Source organism: Carlito syrichta, unplaced genomic scaffold (assembly GCF_000164805.1).
Source record: "Carlito syrichta isolate Samal-C Ts95f unplaced genomic scaffold, Tarsius_syrichta-2.0.1 Scaffold314017, whole genome shotgun sequence".
NCBI lineage: Eukaryota > Metazoa > Chordata > Mammalia > Primates > Tarsiidae > Carlito > Carlito syrichta.
Genome location: NW_007258113.1, coordinates 153,321 through 178,115, shown reverse-complemented (window position 1 = coordinate 178,115; position 24,795 = coordinate 153,321). Strand labels below are relative to the sequence as shown.

The 24,795-nt window shown below is 35.8% G+C and overlaps 2 protein-coding genes across 2 annotated transcripts in view; one reads left to right on the top strand and one right to left on the bottom strand.

Annotated features, from left to right (window-relative positions):
* LRCH2 (leucine rich repeats and calponin homology domain containing 2) overlaps positions 1 to 24,795 on the bottom strand; it is a 110,081-nt gene that overhangs the window by 17,020 nt on the left and 68,266 nt on the right. Inside the window, exons 13-15 of the mRNA XM_021718923.1 lie at positions 15,658 to 15,706; positions 15,463 to 15,579; positions 3,134 to 3,178 (exon numbers count right to left, since the gene is read on the bottom strand). Of these exons, the coding sequence (XP_021574598.1) occupies positions 3,134 to 3,178; positions 15,463 to 15,579; positions 15,658 to 15,706 (211 nt within the window). The remainder of the gene's footprint in view (positions 1 to 3,133; positions 3,179 to 15,462; positions 15,580 to 15,657; positions 15,707 to 24,795) is intronic.
* On the top strand, positions 5,035 to 5,172 carry LOC103273373 (thymosin beta-4-like). The gene has a single exon (XM_021718924.1). It carries the CDS (start codon positions 5,035 to 5,037, stop codon positions 5,170 to 5,172), a length of 138 nt encoding a protein of 45 aa, XP_021574599.1.

The window sequence follows — 24,795 nt, the reverse complement described above, 5'->3', positions numbered from 1 at the left end:
TTGTGCATGCCTCCCCCCAATATTCTAACTGATTGAGATCTGCCTCAGCCACTTTTTGGTTTACAAGCACTTGAGGGGATGGGAGGGGTGGTGGAGAAAGGCAAGTTTCCTGAGAAAGTAAAAACTCAGGGGGAAAAAAACCCTAAGCATTTACCAGAAAAAGAAGGAAGGAAATAACATTCCAAGATAAGGGAACAAGAACAAAGGCACAGAGGCAATATGGAGGATGAATGTAAAAAATGGGTGAGCAAACTGGGCTCGGTGGCTCAGCCTGTAATCCCACACCTTTGGGAGGCTGAGGTGAGTGGACTGCCTGAGCCCGCGGGTTCGAGACCCGCCTGGGCAGCGAGACCTCATCTCTACAATAAAAAAAAAAAAAAATCAGCCAGGCGTGGTAGTGCATGCCTGTAATTCCGGCTACTCGGAAGGCTGAGGCGGGAGGATCGCCGGAGTCCAGCAGGTAGAGGCTGCAGTGGCCGGGAGCGGCCACTGCACTCCAGTCTGGGTGACAGAGTGAGATTCCAACTCAAAAAAGAAAAGAAAAGAAAAGAAAATGGGTGAGCAGTTGATATACCGCGGAAGGGTAAGGTGGAAGAAAAGCAAGTTATGAATTAAGACTAAGTGGTAAGCAGGGGCTCCGGGGGAAAATGGGAGGTTTCTAAAGCAAGGGACTGGCCTGATTATATTTGTGTTCTTTGAAATGATCATTCTAGCTGCAGTGAGGAGAATGAACTAGAGAAATAGAGAAGAGCAAGGAAGCTCCTGCAGGAGTCCAGCCAAGACATGATGAGGGCCCCTGCTGGGGCAGAAACAGTAGAAGTAAACATGGGAAATGTATGCAAAATAGTTAAGTGTAAATGAATTAAAAAACAGTAAGTCTCGGCTACTGATTAGATATTGAGGCAGGCAGAACAAAACTGGATGTGAGAGGACAGGAAAAATTGATTTGAACCTCTAGTTCAGATTTCAACAAATGTTTTCCATAAAAGGCCAACAGTAAATATTTTAGACTTTGTGGCAACTACAGAAGTTCCCCCTAATCCATGGGGGATACATTCCAAGACCCTTGAACCATATATATATATATACTGTGTTTTGCCTATACATGCATAACTATAAGTTTAATTTATAATGTAGCATAATCAGATTCATATCAATAAAAATAGAACAATTATAACAATATACTGAAAGAAAAGTTATATGAATGTGGCCTTTCTCGCTCTCTCTCCCTTTCAAAATATCTCATTGTAGTATACTCAACTATTTTCAGTTCAAGGGTGACCACAAATAACTAACCTTGGAAAGCAAAATGGTGGATTAAGTACTCACTACTTTTTCTTCATTGTAATGCAAAACCTGCCATAGGTAAACTGGTATAGCTATTTTCCAATGAAATTTTACTTACAATCACATCCAGTGGACCAAATTTGGCCCCTGGGCCAAAGTGTGTCAATCCCTGCTCTAGCTGGATAGTAGATGGTGATTCCACTAACTCAGTAATTTTCAACCTTGGCTGCACATTAAACTCACATGGGAAATTTTAAAAACTTCATTTTCCAGGCCACACCACATTATACCACATGCCAATTAAATTAGAATATCTAAAGGGAGACCCAGGCATCAGTAGTCTTTAAAGTCCACCAGGGCCAGGCGTGGTGGCTCATGTCTATAATCCCAGCACTTTGGAAGGCTGAGGTTCGAGACCAGCCTGGGCAACTTGGCGTGATCTTGTCTCTACAATAAAACAAAAAATTAGGTGTGGTGTCGTGCATCTGTAGTTCCAGTTACTTGGAAAGCTGAGGTGAAAGGATCACCTGAGCCCAGCAGGTAGAGGTACAGTGGCCGTGAGTGTGCCACCGCACTCCAGCCTGGGTATAGAGTGAGACTCCAACTCAAAAAACAAAACAAAACAAAACAATGAAGCCCACCAGGTAACTTCAATATGCAGCGAAGGTCGAGAACCACTATATGAATTCCTGGATACTATTGAAAAAGAGTTCAGAAGCAAAAATGAAAAACTCAGTTTTGAACATATTGAGTCCTAATGGGTCTACAAGATATATCCAGCAGAGATTCTAAGCAGGTAGAGATACTAAATACAAGATTACAAGGGCCTGAAGCTCAAGGGAGGGTCTAGACTAGGGACAAATCTGAGAGGCCGCAGCAGGTACACAGGTGTTATTCATTGAAACCTTGAAAGCTGATGAAGCTACTCTAGAGAACACACAGTGGGTCTGTGCTCTGGGAAACAACGTTTAAAAGGCAAACTGGTATCTGTGGTGTTGGTGCAATGAAAAGCTAGAAGCAGGTGTACAGGACTGATTGTGTTCATATACAGGTAAATATTACCTACACATCCATACAAAACACATCATTCAGACTTAATCATAAATACCAACAGTGAGGAGATGAATAGCCATTAGCATAATGGCCTTTTATTTATGCCAATAAATACTACTGAAGAGGCTACTGAGAGAAATCAGTACCTGGACTGGGGAAAGATAAATCATCTGACTGTATTCATTATTTTTTCCTGTGTGATTCTATTTCCTAAAAATAAAGGTATTTTCAGAAGCCCTGCCAAGTAGCCAACATCACATTAATTACTGATTTGTCCAACCAAAAATACACAAAATAAGTATGTATGGTGATGAGGCTGTCTCGTTTTAACAATGCTAGGATGCTGCATAGGTTACACTGGTATAGTAGAAAAATTTATCATAATTCACTGTAGAAATCTAATTTTAAATTTCAAAATAGTACATGTAATTTGTGGAAAGAGTTCCTACAAGTTTCTAAAAAAAAAAAAAAAACTCAATTGATAACCAAGTTGATTTAGAAAGATGAAAAATGGGAAACATGACAAATTTAAATTCATGGATACAGGTCCAAGATGAATAATGATAAAATTCTAAAATGGGCCTATTAATAATTCTGTTCTAAAGGAAAGGACACATGGAAATTAAACAATTAAATTAATAATTGTATGGTGATGCTCAAAAGTTTTTGTTGTTGGAGAAAACCCATGCACTAAATCAATAACAAATGAATCAAAAGATGGATTGCATTGTACTCTTGAGCTAACTTAAGTAAACATTTCAAAATTTAAAAAAATATTATCCTGTTTTCTTACCTCATCATTTTCATTGCCACTTGAACTCTTCCTCGTTGATTTATACTGAAAAATATTTAAAACACATACTTTATCTTTCCTTGAATTCTCTAAGTAAATTATATGTGAGGTTTATTACTATTTTGGTAAATTTATTAAGCTATCTGATACTAAATTTAAGTATATAATAAGTTTAAATAGTCCCACTACTAATAGCTAAAATCTATAATGATTTCTATGTGCAAGCATTGTCCTAAGTACTTTATAAAGATCAAGAACATTTCTTTCCTCAACCAAGCCCACTCCCATTTATTCAGTTTTACACTCTGATGGTAATCTTAGTCTTCATATTTCTTTTTTAGAGACAGGGTCTCACTCTATCACCTAGGCTGCAATAAAGTGGTTTGATCACAGCTCACTGTAACCATAAGCTCCAGGGCTCAAGGGATCCTCCTGTCTCAGTCTCCCAAGTAGCTGGAACAACAGGTGTGTGCCACCATGCTGGGTTAATTTTGTTTTACTTTTTGTAGAGACAGGGTCTTTCTATGTTGCCCAGGCTGGCCTCGAGCGATCTTGCCACCTCAGCTCCCCAGTGCCACTTCAGCTTCCCAAAGCACTGGGATTACAGACATGAGTCACCATGCTTGGCCCTTCCTTTTTCTTAATTCACTATATACATTATATCATCAAGTCAATTATTTTCACAATCTCTCTCAGACTTACCGCTTCTGAATTCTAAAAACTACCACCCTATTTGTGACTCTCATTATCTTGCAACTGGTCTATAATCTCACCGTTCTAAGATGTCATCTATTCTTAAGAAACATACTACTTCCATGCCCAAGATCAATTAGTTAAAAAATAATAATTAAGAAATAAATAAGCCTACTGCCCTTGGGTTAAGAAAACATTACATTAAATGTACATATTGACTGTACAATAATTGTAACAATGCTTACTATATGCCAGGCACTTATTGAAGTGCCTTACATATATAAACCCATTTAATCTTCATAGCAACCCTATGAGGTAAGTACTATTATCCCTGTTTTACAGTGAGACAGAGATAATATGCTCAATATAAAAAATTTCTAACATATGAAAAAATATGTCTTAGAATCAAGAAAATACAGTATGAAAACGACTGAACTTGTTACTTCTGACTCCTTCTCACTGCAAAAGATCTTTCAGACCTGTGGAAGATTAACCTTCTGTTTGCAACTCATGATTGCCCTGTTGAAAAATCTACTAATTTTCAGATTATATTCAAACTTCTTTGCCTGGCAGTCAAGGTTCTATTTTATGGTCCCCTTTGCATAGGCAGCATTATCTTCTATAACCCGTGGGAAAACAGATATCCTACCTGATATCTCAACCACAAGCTGGAGAGTGTGTTGTATGAGGGATTATAAATACAAGGCATACATTCCTCCACCATCTCTCCTATGACAACTACCACTAATTAACCAGCATGTCCTTTTCAGCAGATTCCACACAAAGCCTCAATATGCTCTCAACCTAGTGTTCCAGAGAGCCACTGAATGAAATTGGCATGTTTGGAAAAAAATCTATTTGCCATCCATAGGCAAGGCACTCACTGAAGTCCCTTATTTTTGGTTCTATTCTACTTCAATTAAACAGTGACAACTAAATGAATACTGTGCTTATATTTATTAAATGCTCACTCTGCATCAAGTGCTGTTTTAAACACTTTATATTATTAAATAATGTAAAAGTAACAATCATGTGAAGGAAGGTACAGGCATATGTATTGCATTCTGTGCTTTATTGTGCTTCACAGACATTGTGGGGGTTTTTTGCTTTTTTTTTTTAACAAATTGAAAGTTTATGGATACTCAGCAATGGCCCCTGTGCAGACCACATTCTGGTTGCTGGTGGGTCTCACTTGCTTTCTCACAACCATGTCTGACACACCCGATACGGGTGAGATAGAGAAATTCAATACGTCAAAATTGAAGAAGCCAGAAACACAAGAGAAAAATCTACTGCCTTCCAAAGAAATGGTCAAACAGGAGAAGCAAGCAGGAGAATCGTATTGAGGCATGCACTGCCTATATTCAGTGTTCATTTCACAAGCACTGCGTTATTTTACTTCTTTTAGTTGTTTAACTTTGTATGGTACAAAGAGTTTGAAACAAATATAAATGACTGTGCTGCCCCTTTCACATAAAAGAATAGAGAACTCCTGACAATGAAGATTCCACCTATCTCTCCCATCTGCCTGCACGGCTGGCAGGGAAGGAAAAGAACTTGCATGCTGGTGAAGGAAGGAGCAGAGTAGAACATCAGTGAAATCCAGAATAAAACCAAGCTGGCCCAAGGTGTCTTATAGTCTGTAAAAATCAGTTTAATTAGAATGCCATTTTTTGTTCAAATGATGTTAATTATTAGAATGTGACATTTTAAAGTATGAAAGTGAAACAATTAAACCCGAAAAAAATAGGTCTGCAGAAACCCTGCATCAAACAAGTCTATCAGTCCCATTTTTCCAACAATATGTGCTTACTTTGTATTTCTGCATCACATTTTGGTGATTCTCACATTTCAACCTTTTCAACTATTATATCTGTTATGGTGATCTGTAGTCGGTGATCTTTGATGTTACTATTATAGTTGTTTTGGGGCAACATGAACCACGTCCATATAAAAGCGTGAGCTTAATATTTGTTGTGCCTATTCTAACGGCTCACTAACTGGCCATTCTCCTGTCTCTCTTCCTGAGTCACAAAAATACTGAAATTAGGTCAATTAATAATCCTACAATGGCCTGTAAGTGTTCAAGTGAAAGACTCATATGTTTTTCACATTAAATCAAAAGTTACAAATGATTAAGCTTATTGAGGAAGCTATGTCAAATGCAGATATAGTCCAAAAGCTAAACTCCTTATGCCAACGTTAACCAAGTTGTGAAAGCAAAAAAAATTATTGAAGATTAAAAGTGCTACTCCAGTGAACATTTCAATGACAAGAAAGTGAAACAGCCTTATTGTCGATATGAAAAAAATATTAGTGCTCTGATTAGAAATCAAACCAGTCACAACATTCCCTTAAGCCAAAGCCTAATTCTGAGCAGGGCCCTCTCTTAAATTCTATGAAGACTGAGAGAAGTGAAGAAGCTGCAGAAGAAAAGTTGGAAGCTAGCAGAGGTTGGTTCATGAGGTTTAAGGAAAGAAGCCATGTTCATGATATAAAAGTACAAGGTAAAGCAACAAGTGATGATGGAGAAGCTGCAGGAAGTTATGCAAAAGATCTAGCTAAGATCATTGACGAAGGTGATTACACTAAACAACAGATTTTTCAATGTGGACAAGCAGCCTTCTATTGAAAGAAGATACCATTGAAGAATTTCACAGCTAGAAAGGAGAAGCCAACGTCTGGCTTCAAAACATCAAAGGACAGGCTAACTCTCTTATTAGGGGCTTATAAGAGAGTTGCTGCTGGCTCTAAGTTGAAGCCAATGCTCATTTACCATTCCAAAAATCCTAGGGCACTAAAGAATAATGCTGTCTACTTTGCCTGTGCGCTATAAATGGAACAACAAAGCCTAGACGACAGCACATCAGTCTACAGCATGGTTTATTATGTATGAGGGGAGACCCAAAAAATCCCAGAATTTATTTATTAAAAAATTGTGTATTTATACCTACATGTTTAAGCTCCAGTCACCTTCAAAGTATTTTCTATTTGATGCAATACACCTATCAAGACACTTTTTCCACGGCTCAAAACACTTTTTGAACTCATCAATTTTGATGCTGTTTAGTACTTCTGCCGCTTTTTGTTTCACCTATTCCACATTGGCAAAATGTTTTCCTTTTGTGACTTTTTTCATTGGGGAAGCACCAAAAAAGTCACTTATGGTGAGATGGGTGAATAGGGAGGGTGGGGCACGGGGGTCACGCTGTTTTTGGTCAAAACTGCTAAATATGCAGTGTAGTGTGGGCAGGTTTTTTGCATAAATCATCCATCATGAGATGGGCAAAAAAGTTGAAAAAAATCTTCAAAAAATATTCACTGAAGCCAAATGCAGCCTCTCACAACAATGCTAGCTGGTACACTGATGCTGATGGGTTCCTAGAACATTTACCTAGCAGAGAAAGCCTGTATTACAAGAGGCCCATCCTCCAAAAAATAATTCCAGTTTTTGGGGGTTTCCCCTTCGTATTTTAAGCCCACTGTTGAGACCTACCACACAGAAACAAAGATTATTTTCAAAATATTACTGCTCATTGACAATGGGTCTGATCATCCAAGAGTTCTGATGGAGGTGTACAATGAGATTAATGTTGTTTTCATGCCAACACAACATCCATTCAGCAGCCCATGGATGAAGGAGAAATATCAATTTTCAAGTCTTATAATTTAAAAAACACATTTTGTAAGGCTATAGCTGCCAGCGATAGTGATTCCTCTGACATATCGGTATATTGAAAACCTTTGGAAAGGATTCACTATTCTATATGCCATTAAGAACATTTGTGATTCATGAAAAGAGATCAAAATATCAACATCAGCAGGAGTTTGGAAGCAGATGATTCCAACCCTCATGGGCGACTTTGAGGGGCTCAAAACTTCAGAGGAGAAGTCATTGAAGATATCGTGGAAATAGCAAGAGAACTAGAATTAGAAGTGGAGCTTGAAGATGTGACTTAATTGCTGCAATCTTATGATTAAACTTGAACAGATGAAGAGCTGCTTCCTATGGAGGAGCAAAAAAGTGGTGCCTTGAGAGGGACTCTATGCCTAGAATATTCCATAAACTTATTTGGTAAAATACTGGCAGGGTTTGAGAAGATTGACTCCAATTTTGAAAGAAATTCTACTGTGGGTAAAATGCTAGCTAACAATATCACATGCTACAGAGAAATCTTTCAGAAAAGAGGAGTCAATTGATGTGGCAAACTTCATTTTGTTGTCTTATTTTAAGAAATTGCCACAACCACCCCAACATTCAGCAACTATTAGATGCTATACGAACAAAAACATTGTAACTTGTTGAAGACTCAGAGGACAGTTAGTATTTTTTTTTTAGCAATAAAGTATTTTTAAATCAAGGTATTGGCATTTTTATACATAATGCTACTGCATACTTAATACACCACAGTACAATGCAAACATAACTTCTATATGCATTGGAAAACAAAAAGCAATCATGTGACTCAACTTATTAAGGGATTAGCTTTAATACAGTGGTCTGGAACCAAACCCACAATATATCCAAGGTATGACTGTAATATTATACTCTGTGGAGATTTTTAAAAAAAAAAACTAAGCTTAGTTAAGGTTACATGACTTGCTAAAGTCACAGTCAGTAGGTATTCAATAAGGACTGGAACCCAAGTGGTTTGATTTTAGAAGCCCAGGCACTATGCTATAGTGTCATCCCTCTATATCTACAAGGGACTGGTTCCAGGACATGCCCTCCCATACCAAAATCCACAAATATTCATGTCCCTTATATAAAATGGTGTAGTATTTGCATATAACCTACTCACATCCTCCTGTACACTTTAAACCTTCTCTAGAATACTTATAATACCTAATACAATGTAATGCTATGTAAATAGCTGTTATGTTATATTTTTAATTTTTATTTTTGTTAAATTATTATTTTTATTCTTTTTTTCCCAAATATTTTCAGTCATGGTTGGTTGAATCTGTAGACGTGGAGTCTGCAGCTATGGAAGGTTGACTATACTACCATTTCTGAATCCTGAATAATTAATAGGAATATGCCAGGAATAAAAGGGCTAATGTGCACTCTCAAAAAAGGGAAAACACAAAGAAATAAAAGAGTGCAGCCTATGTAGAAAACAGAGTAGTTCAATGAGGCTAGTGAGGAAAGTGAATTATGACAGCTAATGAAATATAGAGAAGCAGGTAAGGAATGGTCTATGAAGATTTTGAGAGTTCAAACTTTGTCCTATTAGTAATGAAGAGCCAGTAAAGAGATTTTTGATGACTTATAGTTTTATTTTAAAGAGTATTTTCTCATGTGTTCTGGTAATTATTTTTTATTGATACATAATTATTGTACATATTTGTGGGGAACATGTTATATTTTGATACATGCATACAATGTGTAATGATCAAATCAGGGTAATCAGGATATCCATCACCTCAAACATTTCTCATTTCTTTGTGTCAGGACCATTTCAAATATTCTCTTCTAGGTATTTCGAAATACTTAATAAATTATTAACTATAGTCACCCTATAATGCTATCAAATCCTAGAACAAAGAAATTTAAAACCAGGGATTTATCCAAAGGCTGTGAAAAAGAGACCATTAAGAAATTGTTACAATTATAATACTTTAAGAAAGAGATTGGCAGTAGTGGGAAACTGCCAGGGGAGGGGGGGATGAGATTGGCAGTTGAGGGAAACTGCTGGGGAGGGAAGGGCTCACCTCATCAACAAGGGTACCTGCATAATCAACGTTTGTATACCTAACCCTGAATTGTACCCCACATCTTTATAATAAAAAAAGAAGTTGTTACAATTGCCAAAACAAGAAAGTATGAGGCTTTCAACAAAGATAAGGCAGTATAGATGGAGATACATGAGAGAAAGGACATATAATTAACAAAGCTGGTAACTAATTAGGTGAGGGGAATGAGAAAGAGAAAGAATCAAAGACTGAGCTACAGAGTTTAGACAACTGGGTAGACATTGCTACCATTATCTAAAATAAAGAACAGAGAGGAAGACCAAATTCCATAGTAGAAGGTGGGGGGGCATGTTGAATTTGAAATACATGCAGGACACCCAAACAATTAGAAACATAGGTTTAGAGAGCAGAAAAAAAGCTATGGGAAATAAATTTAGAATCAGCAGAATATAAGAAACATTTGGAGTCATTAACATTCTAGAAGGAGCATTTTAAAGTAATAAAAAGAAGATGAGACCCTAAGAGCAAGTAGAGGACAAGTTAGACAATAACATAAAAAAATAACAGAAAAAATTGGGGGGGGGTGAGGTAGAAACCAAAACAGACGTTTCAAGAAGAATGTGGTCACCGTTATCAAATGCTATACTGGATGTTGCCATTAGTAGGTACATGTTAACCTCTAGTGAGGGGCTACTTCAATGGAGAAATGGAGGCGAAAGCCAGAGTGCAGTGGATTAAGGAATGATCAGAAACTGAAGAACCAGAAATGGAAAATTCTGTCCTAAAAGAGAGCAAAGAAATAAGACAACAGCTAAAAGGGCAATCGGGGATAATGGTAGTATCAGGGCTCAAAAACACTATCCCAAAATATGGCACCTTGAAGTTCACTCTCTGATCTTCTCCCCAGTCCTCCTTTATTCCAACCCCCTTACCCACCACCAGCAGGTCACAGAAACCAGAATTCCCCTTTCTCAAAGCAAGTCATAAAACCTAGAAAGGTCACTTTCTGATATTCTCCCTTCTCCCTTGAAGATGCACATGACAGATTTCCTGCCCCAGGAATGTCATAGAGAGACACAGAAAAGAATATGAACAAACAGGAATTGCTTACTATTAGATCATACCCCTTTTTGTCCAACCATATTTTCTCCACAACTATTTACTTCGTTCATCAGACTTAGTGTAAAAATAGTTATCCCTGGATCTTTGGGTCTTCATTTCTGAAGTCACAGAAATGTGTCACATAAAAGTTTGATTAAATTTTTTATGTATCTTGTTAATCTGTCTTTTCTTACAGGGGTAACAAACATGAGCATTGCAATGGGCAGGGAAAGATATTCCTTTACCTACAATAAAGGTTTCAGCATATTTTTTTTTTTAGATTAGGGAATATAGTTTATTTAGAAACTAAATGAGAGAGAGAGAGAGAAAGAGAGAGAGAGGTGATTCACCTCCCCAAGGTAGAGGAGGGAGCCAAAGCTTAAGAAAACATGGCCTGGTCATAGCTCAAAGAGCACATGGCCACACCACAGTTTAGCAAGGCAATGGCCAGTTTCAGCATATTTATAAGATGAAAAGTAAAGAGGCAGAAAGGACATAGAAGAGAGTGCATAACTGAAATGAAAAAAACCACAACAGGACATAGTTAAGAACTTGGATAATAGGAAATTTATTATTACTCAACTATTATTCTAATTAAAAATACTCATCATACATGAAAGCTTAGAAAGACACAAAGTTTATAATAGTGTACATATTTAAGGTCCCCAAACCCCAAAACTAATATATACATAAATTTGAAAATATTCTATTTTTTACTAATTCAATTCAGTTACTCCCAATGAGTATCTGTCTGATTTACTAAAGTTTTATTATATCTGAATTCAAGTACTACGATAAATGTCTGGTTTTAAAAGCCAGTTCATCTCAGAAGCTTATACTAGTTTCAGAGGTGAGACAATAATTTATATACAAATTCAGAACAAATAAAGCTTATTTTACAATTCCAGTTGGCTTCTCTATTCCAGTAAAAAATTAACAATGATAATAGAAAATATATAAAAAATATTTTCCTTGGGGTTAGCCTTTAAATAAAAGGCTACTATATTTATAAAATCACAATGTGTTTTATAAGTTATAATATGGTATCACAACAGTAATGAGGTATGTCTGAATATATATGTGGCATTTAAATAAATCTAATAATTTACCTTGGTATAGTTACCCTAACACATTTGAACTTCTTTTGTCTAGAAATCAATTATCAAATGCATTTAGAAATTCATGTATCAATATTCTCATAAGAAATTAAAGCTACTCATTTACATTAAACATTATCAACAAAAGAGTAGATTTTCATACTTTGTTGTACATCCTATTAAAGTAATATTTATAAATTTTCATTAAGGATATTTAATAAAGCAATGCAAGAGGGGGACCTCAAAAACCCTGGAATTTATTTATAAAAATTGTGTATTTATTCTTATATGTTTAAACTTCAGTCACCTTCAAAGCATTCTTCCTTTGATGTAATACACCTATCAAGATGTTTCTTCCACTACTCTAAATGGTTTTTGAATTCATCAATTTTGATGGCTTTTAGTGCTTCTGCTGTTTTTTGTTTCACCTCCTCCACATCGGTAAAATGTTTCCTTTTGAGGGCTTTTTTCATACGAGTAAACAAAAAATGTTGCTCAAGGGGAGATAGGGTGAATAGGGAGGGTGGGACACATGGGTCATGCCGTTTTTTAGACAAAAACTGCTGAATGCTCAGCGTGGTATGGGCAGGTTGTTCATGTAAATCACCCATGATGAAATGGACAGATGCATTGAAAGAATCTCCAAAAAATATTCACTGAAGCCAAACACAGCCTCTCACAACAATGCTAGCTGATACACTGATGCCAATGAATTCCTAGAATACTTACCTAGTGGAGGAAAGCCTGTATTACAGGGGGCCCGCCCTTCAAAAAATAATTCCAGTTTTTTGGGGTCTCCCCTCGTATTTCCTGGAATATCTCTACTTTGAGAAAAGCAAATGGCACAAGGACTCTAATTTTAGATACTAGGGTAGTAATCTATACAACAATGACCTGGGAATCTAAAATAGTCAATGTAACTCTCCTACCATGATTTACTTACTGACTTACCCTCACTCACTTTATCTTCTTGCTCAAATAATCTAGCCAATACTTTGAAACATGTTTTACCTAGTTTCAGGGGGCTTACCTCAAGAAAATTACTATCTAAAATTAGCCTTGGTAACTAAGAAGAAATGGAAAGCTGAATTTCTTATATACACACACACACACACACACACACACTTTCAATACATATACTGAATAACAGCATTACAACAATTTACCATGGTACAGAAACAAAGAAATCTTGTGGCTCAGTCATTTATACATGTTAGGATAAAGTTGCATAAAAGCTTTTATTTCATAACACAGCAAAGCTAAAGAAGCCATCACTGAACAAGCTCAGTGGTAATCTGATATAAACCACTAATGTACTATATTTTACTGCTTAATTAACTATAAATCCAGATTAAGTTCAATCATACAAACTACCAATAGTCCTTTCAATTCTCATGAGATAGATAATTAAGAGAAATTTTCTTTCTGTCTTTGAAAGACACTTCATAAGAACTAATGATGATTTAATCATAAAAATACTGGCAATTCTAAATATTAGTTTTGACTTGATTTAGAAAGTAGTATCTCAATTTTATATTTTCTTGACATCTTAGGAAAAAAATTGGCATTCAATTTTTTTGCAGTGTCCTAAGACTGACATCTACTGACAATTGGGAGGAACTACAACATCTCCTTAAAACATTTCCTAGAGAAAAGCTTATCACTGCATCCAATTTATCAAGTAAGGAAAAAATTAGTATTTGTTGAATGATGATTATGCAGTGGGCACTTCAAATATTATCTAATTTGCTCTCTTAACAACTTTATAACACAACTGATATTACAGGAGTTACGTTTTAGCCATAAAAGATAAAATACCAATAAATGATGCTATTAAACCAAAGAATGGTCTATTGCTTTAAATGCTCACTGTGGCATCTATTTTGTGCCCTCTATTAAGACTTTATTGAGAAGTTCATGTTACTGTAAAGTAGTTTTTAAAACAGTAAAATTTTATGTGTTGGAAAGTGTCTGCTCATTTAATTTTAGGCTATCCACAGTAGATAATGAGGCAGCATAGCAAAGGTTTTGGAGGTTCAAATCTTAATTCTGCTGTTTATTAGCTAAGTGATCTGAAGCACACTACTTAGCCTCTGTTGTGCCTTAATTTCCCCATCTGTAACAAAGAAATGATAATAACTGTACTTAATCATAGGGTTGTTATAAGGATTAAATGAGTTAATATTGTAAAGTATCTTGAACAGTGCCTGGCACTTTGTACATTCTATGTAAGTATTTGTGCATTTTTAGAATTATATTTTTATTTTTGTAGAAACAAGGGTCTCACTGTGCTGCCCAGGCTGGTCTTGAACTACTGGGCTCAAGCAATCTGCCTGCCGTAGCCTCACAAAGCGCTGGGATTACAGGTTTGAGACAATGCCTGGCCTACGCAAGTGTTTTGACAAAAAACATTGATATGGTTTTACTACACTAGAATAAATGAGATCAAATAAATATAAAACTCTTTCATTACTTTGAAATACTAACACAATTTCACCCCACATTATCAGACGTTCATTTAGTTTTATCTACAAATAAATTTTATTAAGTGCCTTCCTTCAAGAACTCATGAACTAAAAAGGAAAAACTCTGAAGTAATGCCAGAATGTAAACATAAGTGCAGATGTATAAAGGGTTCAGATAAACTGAAACTAGAATGTCCTTCCCTTTTTCCTCATTTTTAATGTTTCTTCATTATTGCTCATATTGACCAGGTAATGCAAGACTCACTAAAAGGACTTCATAATTATTTGCTGAAGATTTAAACTTACCATAGATCCACTAAGGCATACAATATTTTTGTACAGGCCATATGACACTACTTCCAAATATATTACACTCTCACACACAGAAACAGATCAATGTGCATAGAAACCTATTTCCACCTAACAGAGAAAAACCTAAAATATAATCCTATTTATTAGTGATACAAACTTGAAAGTACCTACAATTTAGTTTAGTACTGTGTGTTTAAATAAAATTATTATTATCTAATAATAATCAGACTTTGGGAAACATAAAAGGTGCATAAAGGCAACAAAATTTGCTATTCATGGAGCAGAAGCAAGTTTGTACTGTTCATTTGAATCAGATTTCTATAATGAATTCTGTCAAGTTTTGAAAATTATTCTAAATTTTGAAAATTGGCTTCTGCAAATATAGCAGAGAGATAGCAATAGAATAATTTACCAAGTTGTACCCTACTAACTAGAATTGTAGGATAATATGGATGATCTAAGATTTTATTCTAGCTAAAAGATCCCCTTAAGAAATCTACCAAGGTAACAGGAAGAAAATTGAAAAGCACTATTCTCAAGCATTTTTAGAACCATTAGAACTATTACACACTAATTAGAACTATTTATGTGCCAATTTACAGAGAAACAGCTAAATGTTGAATGTAAATACATGTCAATTATTTACTGAAACAAATCCAATGAAAGACACTATTGGACAATTCTTTAAAACATATTACATATTATTACAACTAGCAGTGTAGAAAAAATTTGTCTTGTAAAGTAATTGGCAAGTCATAATTCATATGAATTTACTCACTCAATTATTCTGAATTACTGAAATTTTATGGATATAATTGAATTGTTATTACATACAAGTGGGAAATCAAGATAAAATAACACATTACATTTAACTAGAGAGTTATATTCCATCTTATTAAAGCAAACAAGACTGATAAATTAAAACTAATAATCACTAAGTAAATTTTAAAATTCAATAAAGTACCTTCAAATATTCTTTCCTAATCTGTTTGCTCCGCCTCCTTTCTTCACTCTGCCAGATTATAGGATGAGACTCTGGCCACTGTTGTTCATCTATTTGGTCCTTCTGATTTTCTAAAGGCTGTAATGATAAATTTTCTTTTAACTAAATAAAATAGGACAAAATAATAGCTATAGCAGTAATTTTATTTCCTCTTACCTGCCATGTAAGGGGTGATAATGGTGAATTAACTTCATCTGCTGAGACACTAAAAAAATTAAAAATGTCTTAATGTTAAAATCTTTAGAATAATCCTTAAATATACATTAAAAACATTATAAAGTGATCTTGTTTAAAAACCACAATGTAAAGGATTTACTCATACCTATGCTTTGAGCTAATAACAAAACTTAAAACTGACAAAACATACTTAAGATTCCAATAATTACAGAAAACATAGGGAACATCAAGATGGGTTTATTTTTTTATCAACTGTGTGCATAAGTCTCCTCTATGGAATTTGTAGAGGCCAAAAGAAGTGAACTATCTAGAACTAAGAGGAGTAATTATTTTCTGCCTAGTGATTTACTGATTATGAGCCTCAATCCCTTCATTCTGATACAACAGAGGCTATTGCAACCAGGAAATACTTTTCTTCTATTTTGGGGGGAAATAAAGTAGACTGTACATGCTGTTGTTAGATAACAAATTAGAACAAGGAGTTCCATTAGAAAAATACATAAACAAAATGTCTACTAAAACCACTACTGCTTAACACTACTGTGAAATTTCTGTATAATGTAAGAAAAAAATATAAAAATTAGAGATAAGAATTTCATTTTCAAAATTTATAGAACACATGATTATCCAAGAGAAAAAAACACATTATTATAAGCGGTGAAGGTTACTAGTTAAAGAAAAACGTGCAAACGTTAGCAGTTTTCCTATATATAAACTATAATGAGTTAAAGGATACACTGTATTAGAAAAAAAATCCTATTCATAAAAAGAAAAGTATAAAATACCTAGGAAGAAACTTAACTACACTTGTACAAGATCTACATAAAAAATCTACAAATGTCTATTAAGGGACTTGAATAAGTGAAAGGTTACTTCTCTTTCAGCTTAATTAATCACTGAAATGAACTGCAACAATAATTTTAAAAATCCAAGAAGTATTTTTTGACTTCCTTTAGAAATCTGACAAAAGAGTTTCAAAGTTCATTTGGAAGAATGGGATGATCAAGAAGAGAAAGGTTATAAAAAGGACTTCTCTACCAGGTAATAAAATATATTACATAAAATGACAATAATAAAATAGTACTTGCTCCAGTATCGACAGACTTTTCCTTTTTTATTATAAGTCTTTATAATTGTGGGGTACAATTCAGGGTTAGGTATACAAATGTTGATTATGCAGGTACCCTTGCTGATGAAGCGTGCCCCTCCCTCCCCTAGCAGTTTCCCTCAACTGCCAATCCCAACCCCCCTCCCCTGACAGTTTCCCACTGCTGCCAATCCCTTTCTATAGACTTTTCAATGGAAGAGGAATACAGGACCACAAGCATAATAACTTATGATAAGAATGACATTTAAAGTCATTTAACAAATAGTATAAAAACTGATTCACCACTTGTAAAATATACACAGAAAGAAAGGAAGAGAAAGAGCGCATGAGTGAGTACAGTGGGGAGACAGAGTGAGAAAAGGATTAGAAGGGAGAAAGGGAGAGAGGGAGAAAGCAGGGAGGAAAAAAACTAGATTTTTTATCTTATATTAAATATCAAAATTAATGGATTAAAATATTTAAATATAAATAAAGATGAAATCACAAAAGTATCAGAAAATTTGGGGCAGTAATTTTTAAAATATTGGAGTAGAGTCTATGGAAGAAACAACCAAAATCAAATACTGGCAAACATGAGCAAATAAAATGTAAAAATTAGACTTTGTTCTTGGCCAAGACAGAATAACAGTGATCAACCAAATTTATATTCTGACTTTAAAAAAAAGAATGGACAAAATATATAAAATTAAGCTTTCTGAGAAGCTTAATACTAGGCAAAAACTGGCATTATCCTTTAGAGAGAAGTAACATGGTGAACCTCATAACTGAGCCAGGTTATTGCATGAAGAGAGTTTCCAGTCCACAGACCAAAGAGGAATAACCAAGACAGAGAGTGCAGCAGGATCACTGAATTTAGGAGACAGAACTGACAGCCAGGGAGAAAAGGGCAGACTGAATTCATAGGACAGAGTAACGAAGAAAAGGTCAATGCACAGAGAAAGAACTGAAGAGATCTATAGAAGCAGCCTTCCAATTTTCATCTGAGTATTGATCATTGATCATGCTTGTGAGTAAACTATCCTAATTAGAAGAATAAAATCACCCTAAAAGATTAGAAGGAATAATTCTCAGATTCACAGAGGACCAGGAGCAGTATCATTTCCCACCAGCCAGACTGGAAAACCTTTAAATTCACAGGACTTCAGGTAGAGCACTAAGAAAGGTCTTGCCTCAGGTCAGACACGGTGGCTCACCCCTGTAATCCCAGCACTTTGGGAGGCCAAAGTGAGAGGATTGCTTGAGCCCAGGAGCTCGGGACCAGTCTGGGCAACATGGCGAGACCTCATCTCTACAATAAGTCAAAAAAGTTAGCCAGGTGTGGTTGTGTGCGCCTGTAGTTACAGTTACTCAGATGGCTGGGGTGAAAGAATCACCTGAGTCCAGGAGGTTGAGGCTGTGGTAGTCATAAGCATATCGCTCCACTCCAGCCTGGGCGACAGAGTAAAATTCTGACTTAAAAAAAAAAGAAAAGAAAAGTCCTGCCTCATTAGGGGGACAATTTTGTTTTTGTTTTTGTTTTTGAGTTGGAGTCTCACTCTGTCGCCCAGACTGGAGTGCAGTGGCTGCTCCCGGCCACCGCAGCCTCGACCTGCTGGGCTCTGGCGATCCTTCTGCCTCAGCCTTCCAAGTAGCTTGAACTACAGGCGTGCGCTACCACGCCCTGCTTATTTTTTTGATTTATTTTAGAGATGAGGTCTCGCTGCCCAGGCGGATCTCGAACTCGCGGGCTCAGGCAATCCACTCACCTCAGCCTCCCAAAGGCACAGGATTACAGACTGAGCCACCGAGCCCGGCTCGGGGGGACAATTTTATTCTGGAACTAAATACTGCACTAGGCCCACATAACAAATCATAAAACCCAGACCCCAAAAGATCAACTTGTTTTTAAGTAATTTAACCATATTCCAGAAAAAAAGTTAAAAATATTTATAGTAATGTTACAATATCGACACACAAGAAGGTAAAAGTTATGATGTCTGGCATTCAATCAAAAATTCAACCAAGCAATGTTCTGGGATTAACGGAAAATTCCGAACATGGTAAGTAAAGATAGACATGACCAAAGTTAAAACGATTAAAAAGTACATCTGAAATTTTAAAATAACTGGATAAAATTAACTGAAGATTATGTATTTCATAAGAAATTATTAGCAAACATAAAGACAAAGCAGAAGAACTAACCATAACCAAACACAGAAAAAAATATATTTTAAGAAGTTGAAGAAGAATGAATAGAACATCAGTGTCTGTGGGAAACTTCAAGTGGCCTAACATAAGTATATATTATTGAAGCTCCAATGTAGAAGAGGCCAAGTGATAGAAAATATATCTGAAGAAATAAGGGCTCCAAAATTTGCAATTTCATGAAAACAGTAAACTCACAAATTCAAGAAACTCAATGAACCCCAAACAAATGAAACAAAGAAAACTATACCAAGAGACATCACATTCAAATTACTTACAATAAATGATACAGAAAAAATGTTAAAAGCACCCAGAGAAAAAAGGACATATTAGGCCCAGTAAAACAAAGATAAGAATGTTTTCATAGAAAGCAATACAATCCAGAGACTGGTGGAGAAATCTCTGTAAGGTACTCAAAGAAAACTAAAATGTCAACCTAGAATTTTGTATGAGCAACGACAGCTTTCAAAAATGAGGGTGAAATAAAGACTATTTCAGACATACAAAAGCTAAAAAACAGCCGAGCTCAGTGGCTCAGCCTGTAATCCCGCGCCTTTGGGAGGCTGAGTTGAGAGGATTGCCTGAGCCCTCAGGTTCGAGACCCGCCTGGGCAGCGAGACCTCATCTCTACAATAAATCAAAAAATCAGCCGGGCGTGGTAGCACATGCCTGTAATTCCGGCTACTTGGAAGGCTGAGGCGGAAGGATCGCCGGAGTCCAGCAAGTCGAGGCTGCGGTGGCCGGGAGTGGCCACTGCACTCCAGTCTGGGCGACAGAGTGAGACTCCAACTCAAAAAATAAAAAAAGCTAAAAAACATTTAACACCAATGGATCAGCATTAAAAGGATCTTAAAGTCTCCCTTTTAGGTGGAAGGAAAATAATGTACATGAAAATAAGGATCTACACCAAAAAATAACAGACACTGTGGATGATAACTAAGGTGATAAACACATAAAAGCAATTATTCTAATTATTTAAAGGTTTTTAAGAAATAACTGAGTATATAAAGCAAAAAATAATAACAATGTGCTATAAGGAATATAATATGTATATAAGTTAAATGTATGACGATACTATAAGGCCAGGAGGGAAGAAACATAAGTACACTGTTGGACAATTCTAACATGGTATCTGAAATGGCATAAATAGCATTTGAAGATAGACTGTGATAAACTAACTACTGTACTTTAACTCCTAAGACAACCACTAACATAACGTAAAAAGTTACAGCTAATAAGTCCACAAAGGAGATAAACAGGAATTTTAAAATATAATTCAAAAGATGACAGAAAAAGGGGAAATATGAATAAAAAAATAGAAAGAAAACACATAGAAAGGTGGTAGATTCAAACCCCAAAATACCATTAGTCACAAAAATATAAATGATTTTAACACCACAATTAAAAGGCAGATTGTCAGAGTCAATAAAAAAGGAAGATACTACCATATGCTAACTACAAGAAATGCACTCTCTCTATAAAGACACAAATAGGTTAAAAATAAAAGGATGAGAAAGTAGACTCCAGGACAGAGAATACTATCAGAAATACAAAGAAAAGTCTGCAGTCCTAAACATTTGTGTATCTAATGACAGAGCTTCAAAATATATGGAAGAAAAATGATAGAGCTACAAGGAGAAAGGCAAATCTACAATTAGTGTTAAACATTTCAACAACCTTCTCTTAATAACTGACAGAACAAGAAAACAGAAAATAGGTAAGGTATTAAAAATGTAAATAATACTATAAACCAACATAACATAGTTGACATTTATGTAACATTAACCAATAACTGCAGAATACATTGTTTTTAAGTTCCTACAGAATTTGACCATGATAGACCATAATTCTGGACCTTAAAAGAAAAATCCAATAAATTTCAACCATCCAGTTCATACAAAGTGCTTCTGACTATAAGATATACAAACAATTCCAGCTACTTGGAAGGCTGAGGCAGAAGGATCACCTGAACCCAGCAGTTCAAGGCTGCGGTGGGACTGAGTAAGCCACTGCAATCTAACCTGGGCAACAAGAGTGAGACTCCAACTCAAAAAAAAAAAAAAGAGAGAGAGAGAGAGAGATACAAACAAGCAAAGCATAGCAAAATAATATAAATGGGCAATAAAAACTTGAAATAATGTTCAATATTGCTAATTTAACTAATAAAATGGAAAATAAGGTATTCTGATATAACTTGTTCTTATTAGATTGGCAAAGATTAGGTAGATTGACAATGCAATGTGTTAACAAGTACAGAACTAAAGATATCCATGCATTAGTTGTGAAAATGCAAACCGATAAAAACTTCTGGAGAGACAGTATATCAAAAGCTTAAACATATGTTCATGCTTTAACCCATTAATAATAGGCTTTTAAACATTTAAGTATGGAAATAATACAAATGCACAGAATAAAGTTTACCACAATGTATATATATTTAGATTTAGAAGGTATATAAAAATCATCACAAGATATTAAATGAAAATGCAGATTACTAAACTGTATACTTAGTAAGACCTCCCTTTTGTTAAGAGAACGTGTGTGAGATTTTTATAAGGGTGGGGATATGATAGCATGTGCTCACCCATGTACTGCTGAAAAGAAAATATCAAATAATTTAAATTATTATTTTCTTCTATTTTCATGTGTTAAAAAATTTTAAGTCCACAATAATGCTTCTTAATATCAGAAAAAAAAAAATACCAGCAAAATTGTTTCCTTTTTGAGCAAAAAAAAGGAGATGAGAATTTTATTTATTTATTTTAAAGATGTGGGGTACAATTCAGGATTAGGTAGAGAAATGGTCATTGTACAGGTAAAGTTGGGCCCTCCCTTTGGTCCCAACCTTGCCTGGTTTGAGATCAGGTACCAAACTGAAAATTTTAAAACAAAGAACTAAGAACAGATACAGGAGAAAGGAAAAATAAGGAAGTTCACAATAGTAATAACAATAGTTCAACAACTAAAAACATATGTGATGATTTCTATGTGCTAATCGTTGTTCTAAGCAATTTACATATGTAAACTCTTCTCATCCTCACAGTAACTATGAGATAGATACTGTTGTTATGTGTGTTCTACAGATGAGGTAAATGTGGCTCAGAGGAAGCTAAATAACTTTCCCAAGAGACAGATCTAGGACCCAAACTCAGACAGCCTGGTTTTAAGACCCTGAATTCTTAACCAGTACGCTCATCTACTCTCTATAGAAAGAAAGGCAAATAGAAATAATCAGAGAAGTAACGTTTACTAAGCATTTGGGTGCCAGGCACTAGGGTTGATTTAAAAACTTAAAGCCTTGGCCAGATGTGATGGCTCATGCTTGTAATCCCAGCACTTTGGGAGGTCAAGGGGGAGGAGCGCTTGAACACAGGAGTTCAAGAATAACATGGACAACATACCAAGACCTCCTCCCTACAAAAAATAAAAAATAAAGTAATCTGGGTATGATGGCATATGCCTGTAGTCCCAGCTAGTTGGGAGGCTGAGGTGGAAGGATTGCCTGAGCCCAGCAGTTCGAGGCTGTGGTGAGCAGTGATCTTGACACTGCACTCCAGCCTGGGCGACACAGTGGGACTCCGACTCACAACTGGTAAGTCCTGGAGGTGGGACTCTGACTCATATCTACCTAATTTAAAGTCCCACACTCTTTCAACTATATCCTATCTTGCCAACCAATCTCTCAAAAGTGCATCACAACTTTCTTGTATGTTTGTAATGTCCTAGACCAGGGCTCATTCTGATTGCTAGAAGTAGTCCGCTGAGATTACTGCTAGTATAAACTGTCCAGGCATTTCAAGGAAGCTGACCATTCACATTAAACTCAAGTACCCAGAATATTTCCTGGTCTCTCCTACAAGTATACACCACCAAGTAATCATTCCTATTTGTTGTGGATTTGCATATTCAAAAGCTCTATTTTAAAATTTAAGCACACCTAAAACAGCAATATGTTGAGATCACATCAATCATTAACTTCATGAAGGCTCTCTTGATCACTGTTATATCTTCTAGCATACAACACAGTTCCTGGCACTAATAATTTCAACCTGTTCTCACAACTCATTCACCCAACAAATATTTGTTGAGCATCTACTATGTATGCCATGCATGTGCTAAGTGAAGAGATACTTCAGAATACAAAATAACGTCCCTGATCTTGTGATTTTTGCATTGTAGTGTGCACAGGGGCTGGGGTGTTGGTGAAAAACAATAAGCAAATATAAAAGTATATATTCAGAATATCAAATGGTGTTGAGTTCTAGAAAGAAAAATACAGCAGGGTATGGAAAATAAGGACAAAGAGTAGGGGAGGCAATGCTCTTTTATATGTTGTTCAGGGAGCACTCTGCTAATGAAGTGACACTTGAGCAGAAACCTGAAGGCTTCAGATTAAGTCATACGATTATCTGGGGGGAAATCATTCCAGGCAGAGCCAAAAGCTTTGGGAGGTAGGGGGTGCACTGAGATTCAACAAGGAGGCTAGAATAGCTAGAGTAGAACTAACCAGGAAGAGAGAGGCAAGAGAGGAAGGTAAACAGGGACCTAAATAATGTAGGGCTTTACAATTTCGCAAAGGACTTTAGTTTTTATTCTGAATGACATGTGAAGTCAATAAAGAGTTCTGAAGATGAATGATATGATCTGACTTCTATTTTTAAAATATCAACCTGATGTTTTGTATAAAACAGACTAAAGGAAAGCTATGGCAGAAAGACCTGTTAGGAGGCTGTTGTAACAATTCAAGTAAGAGATGGCTGCTAGGACAAGGGTGGTGGAGTGAAGGTGGTAAGTGTAACCAGATTCTGGATATATTCTTAAGGTAGAGTCAACAAGGTTTGCTAATGGATTAAATATCAGGTGTGAGAGAATGGGACAAGCTAAGGATAAGTCTGAGGTTTTTTGAGATGACCAACTATAGGGATGGAGTTGACATTTTCTGAAATGGGGAAAAATGCAGGAGGAACAGGTTTGGGGTGCACAAGGGAAGTTAAGAGTGTGGTTTTGGAAAGTAACACTTGACATGAATAGTATACATCTAAGTGGCAGTATCGAGTATGCAACAGGGTACACAACTCTGCAGTGTGTGTGTATATATATGTATACATGTACATTCATGCAAATATTTATGTATTCATACAGAAAAAAGTCTAAAAGGAAAAATGCCAGAATAATATGACTTGTCATCTCTGGGGAGTGAGATAACAGGTGATGTTAAATTTGCTCTTTTTCTTCTTTATGTTTACTAAATTTTCCAATTTTTAACAGCTTCATCACTCCTGTAATCAGGAAAAAATGAAAGAATTTTTTGTTTTGTTCTTAAAGAAGGAATTGGGTGACTGTTTTGAAAATAAGAAAAAAGGAAACAACAGTTGTATGAAGAAAAGGCCAGGATTGGATATCACAGTTTTGAGATTTGGGCAATTGGGGTCTTCTCAAGAGAATGTTAGGAATCCACAGAGAAAGCTTAAGGCAGGAATAAAAGGAACTGAGGGGGAAAGGAAATAACAAAACTTTAAGGAAAGCCTATGTAAGGTAGCAGAATCAGTATTTAAAAACAGAGAGAGAATGGGATAAATCCAATTAAATAAAATCGAGGCAGATGAATATTCCTAGACTTGGATATGAAAAGGAATCTCACACTTGAACTGAATTCTGAAAAACAAAGTAAGAAAGGAAGAAAGAAGGTCAATTCTAGCAGAAAGATCAGAATGTAGAATACAGAACACAGGGATGTGAAATCATGCTGCAATAAAGAAAGAAGTTCTGTTTGTAAATGCAAAGGGTGGGAGAGTGCATGAGATGAGGCTTTCAAAGTAAGCAGA

Coding starts and splice junctions, on each gene's coding strand:
- LOC103273373 (XM_021718924.1), top strand. CDS start 5,035: ATGTCTGACACACCCGATACGGGTGAGATAGAGAAATTCAATACGTCA.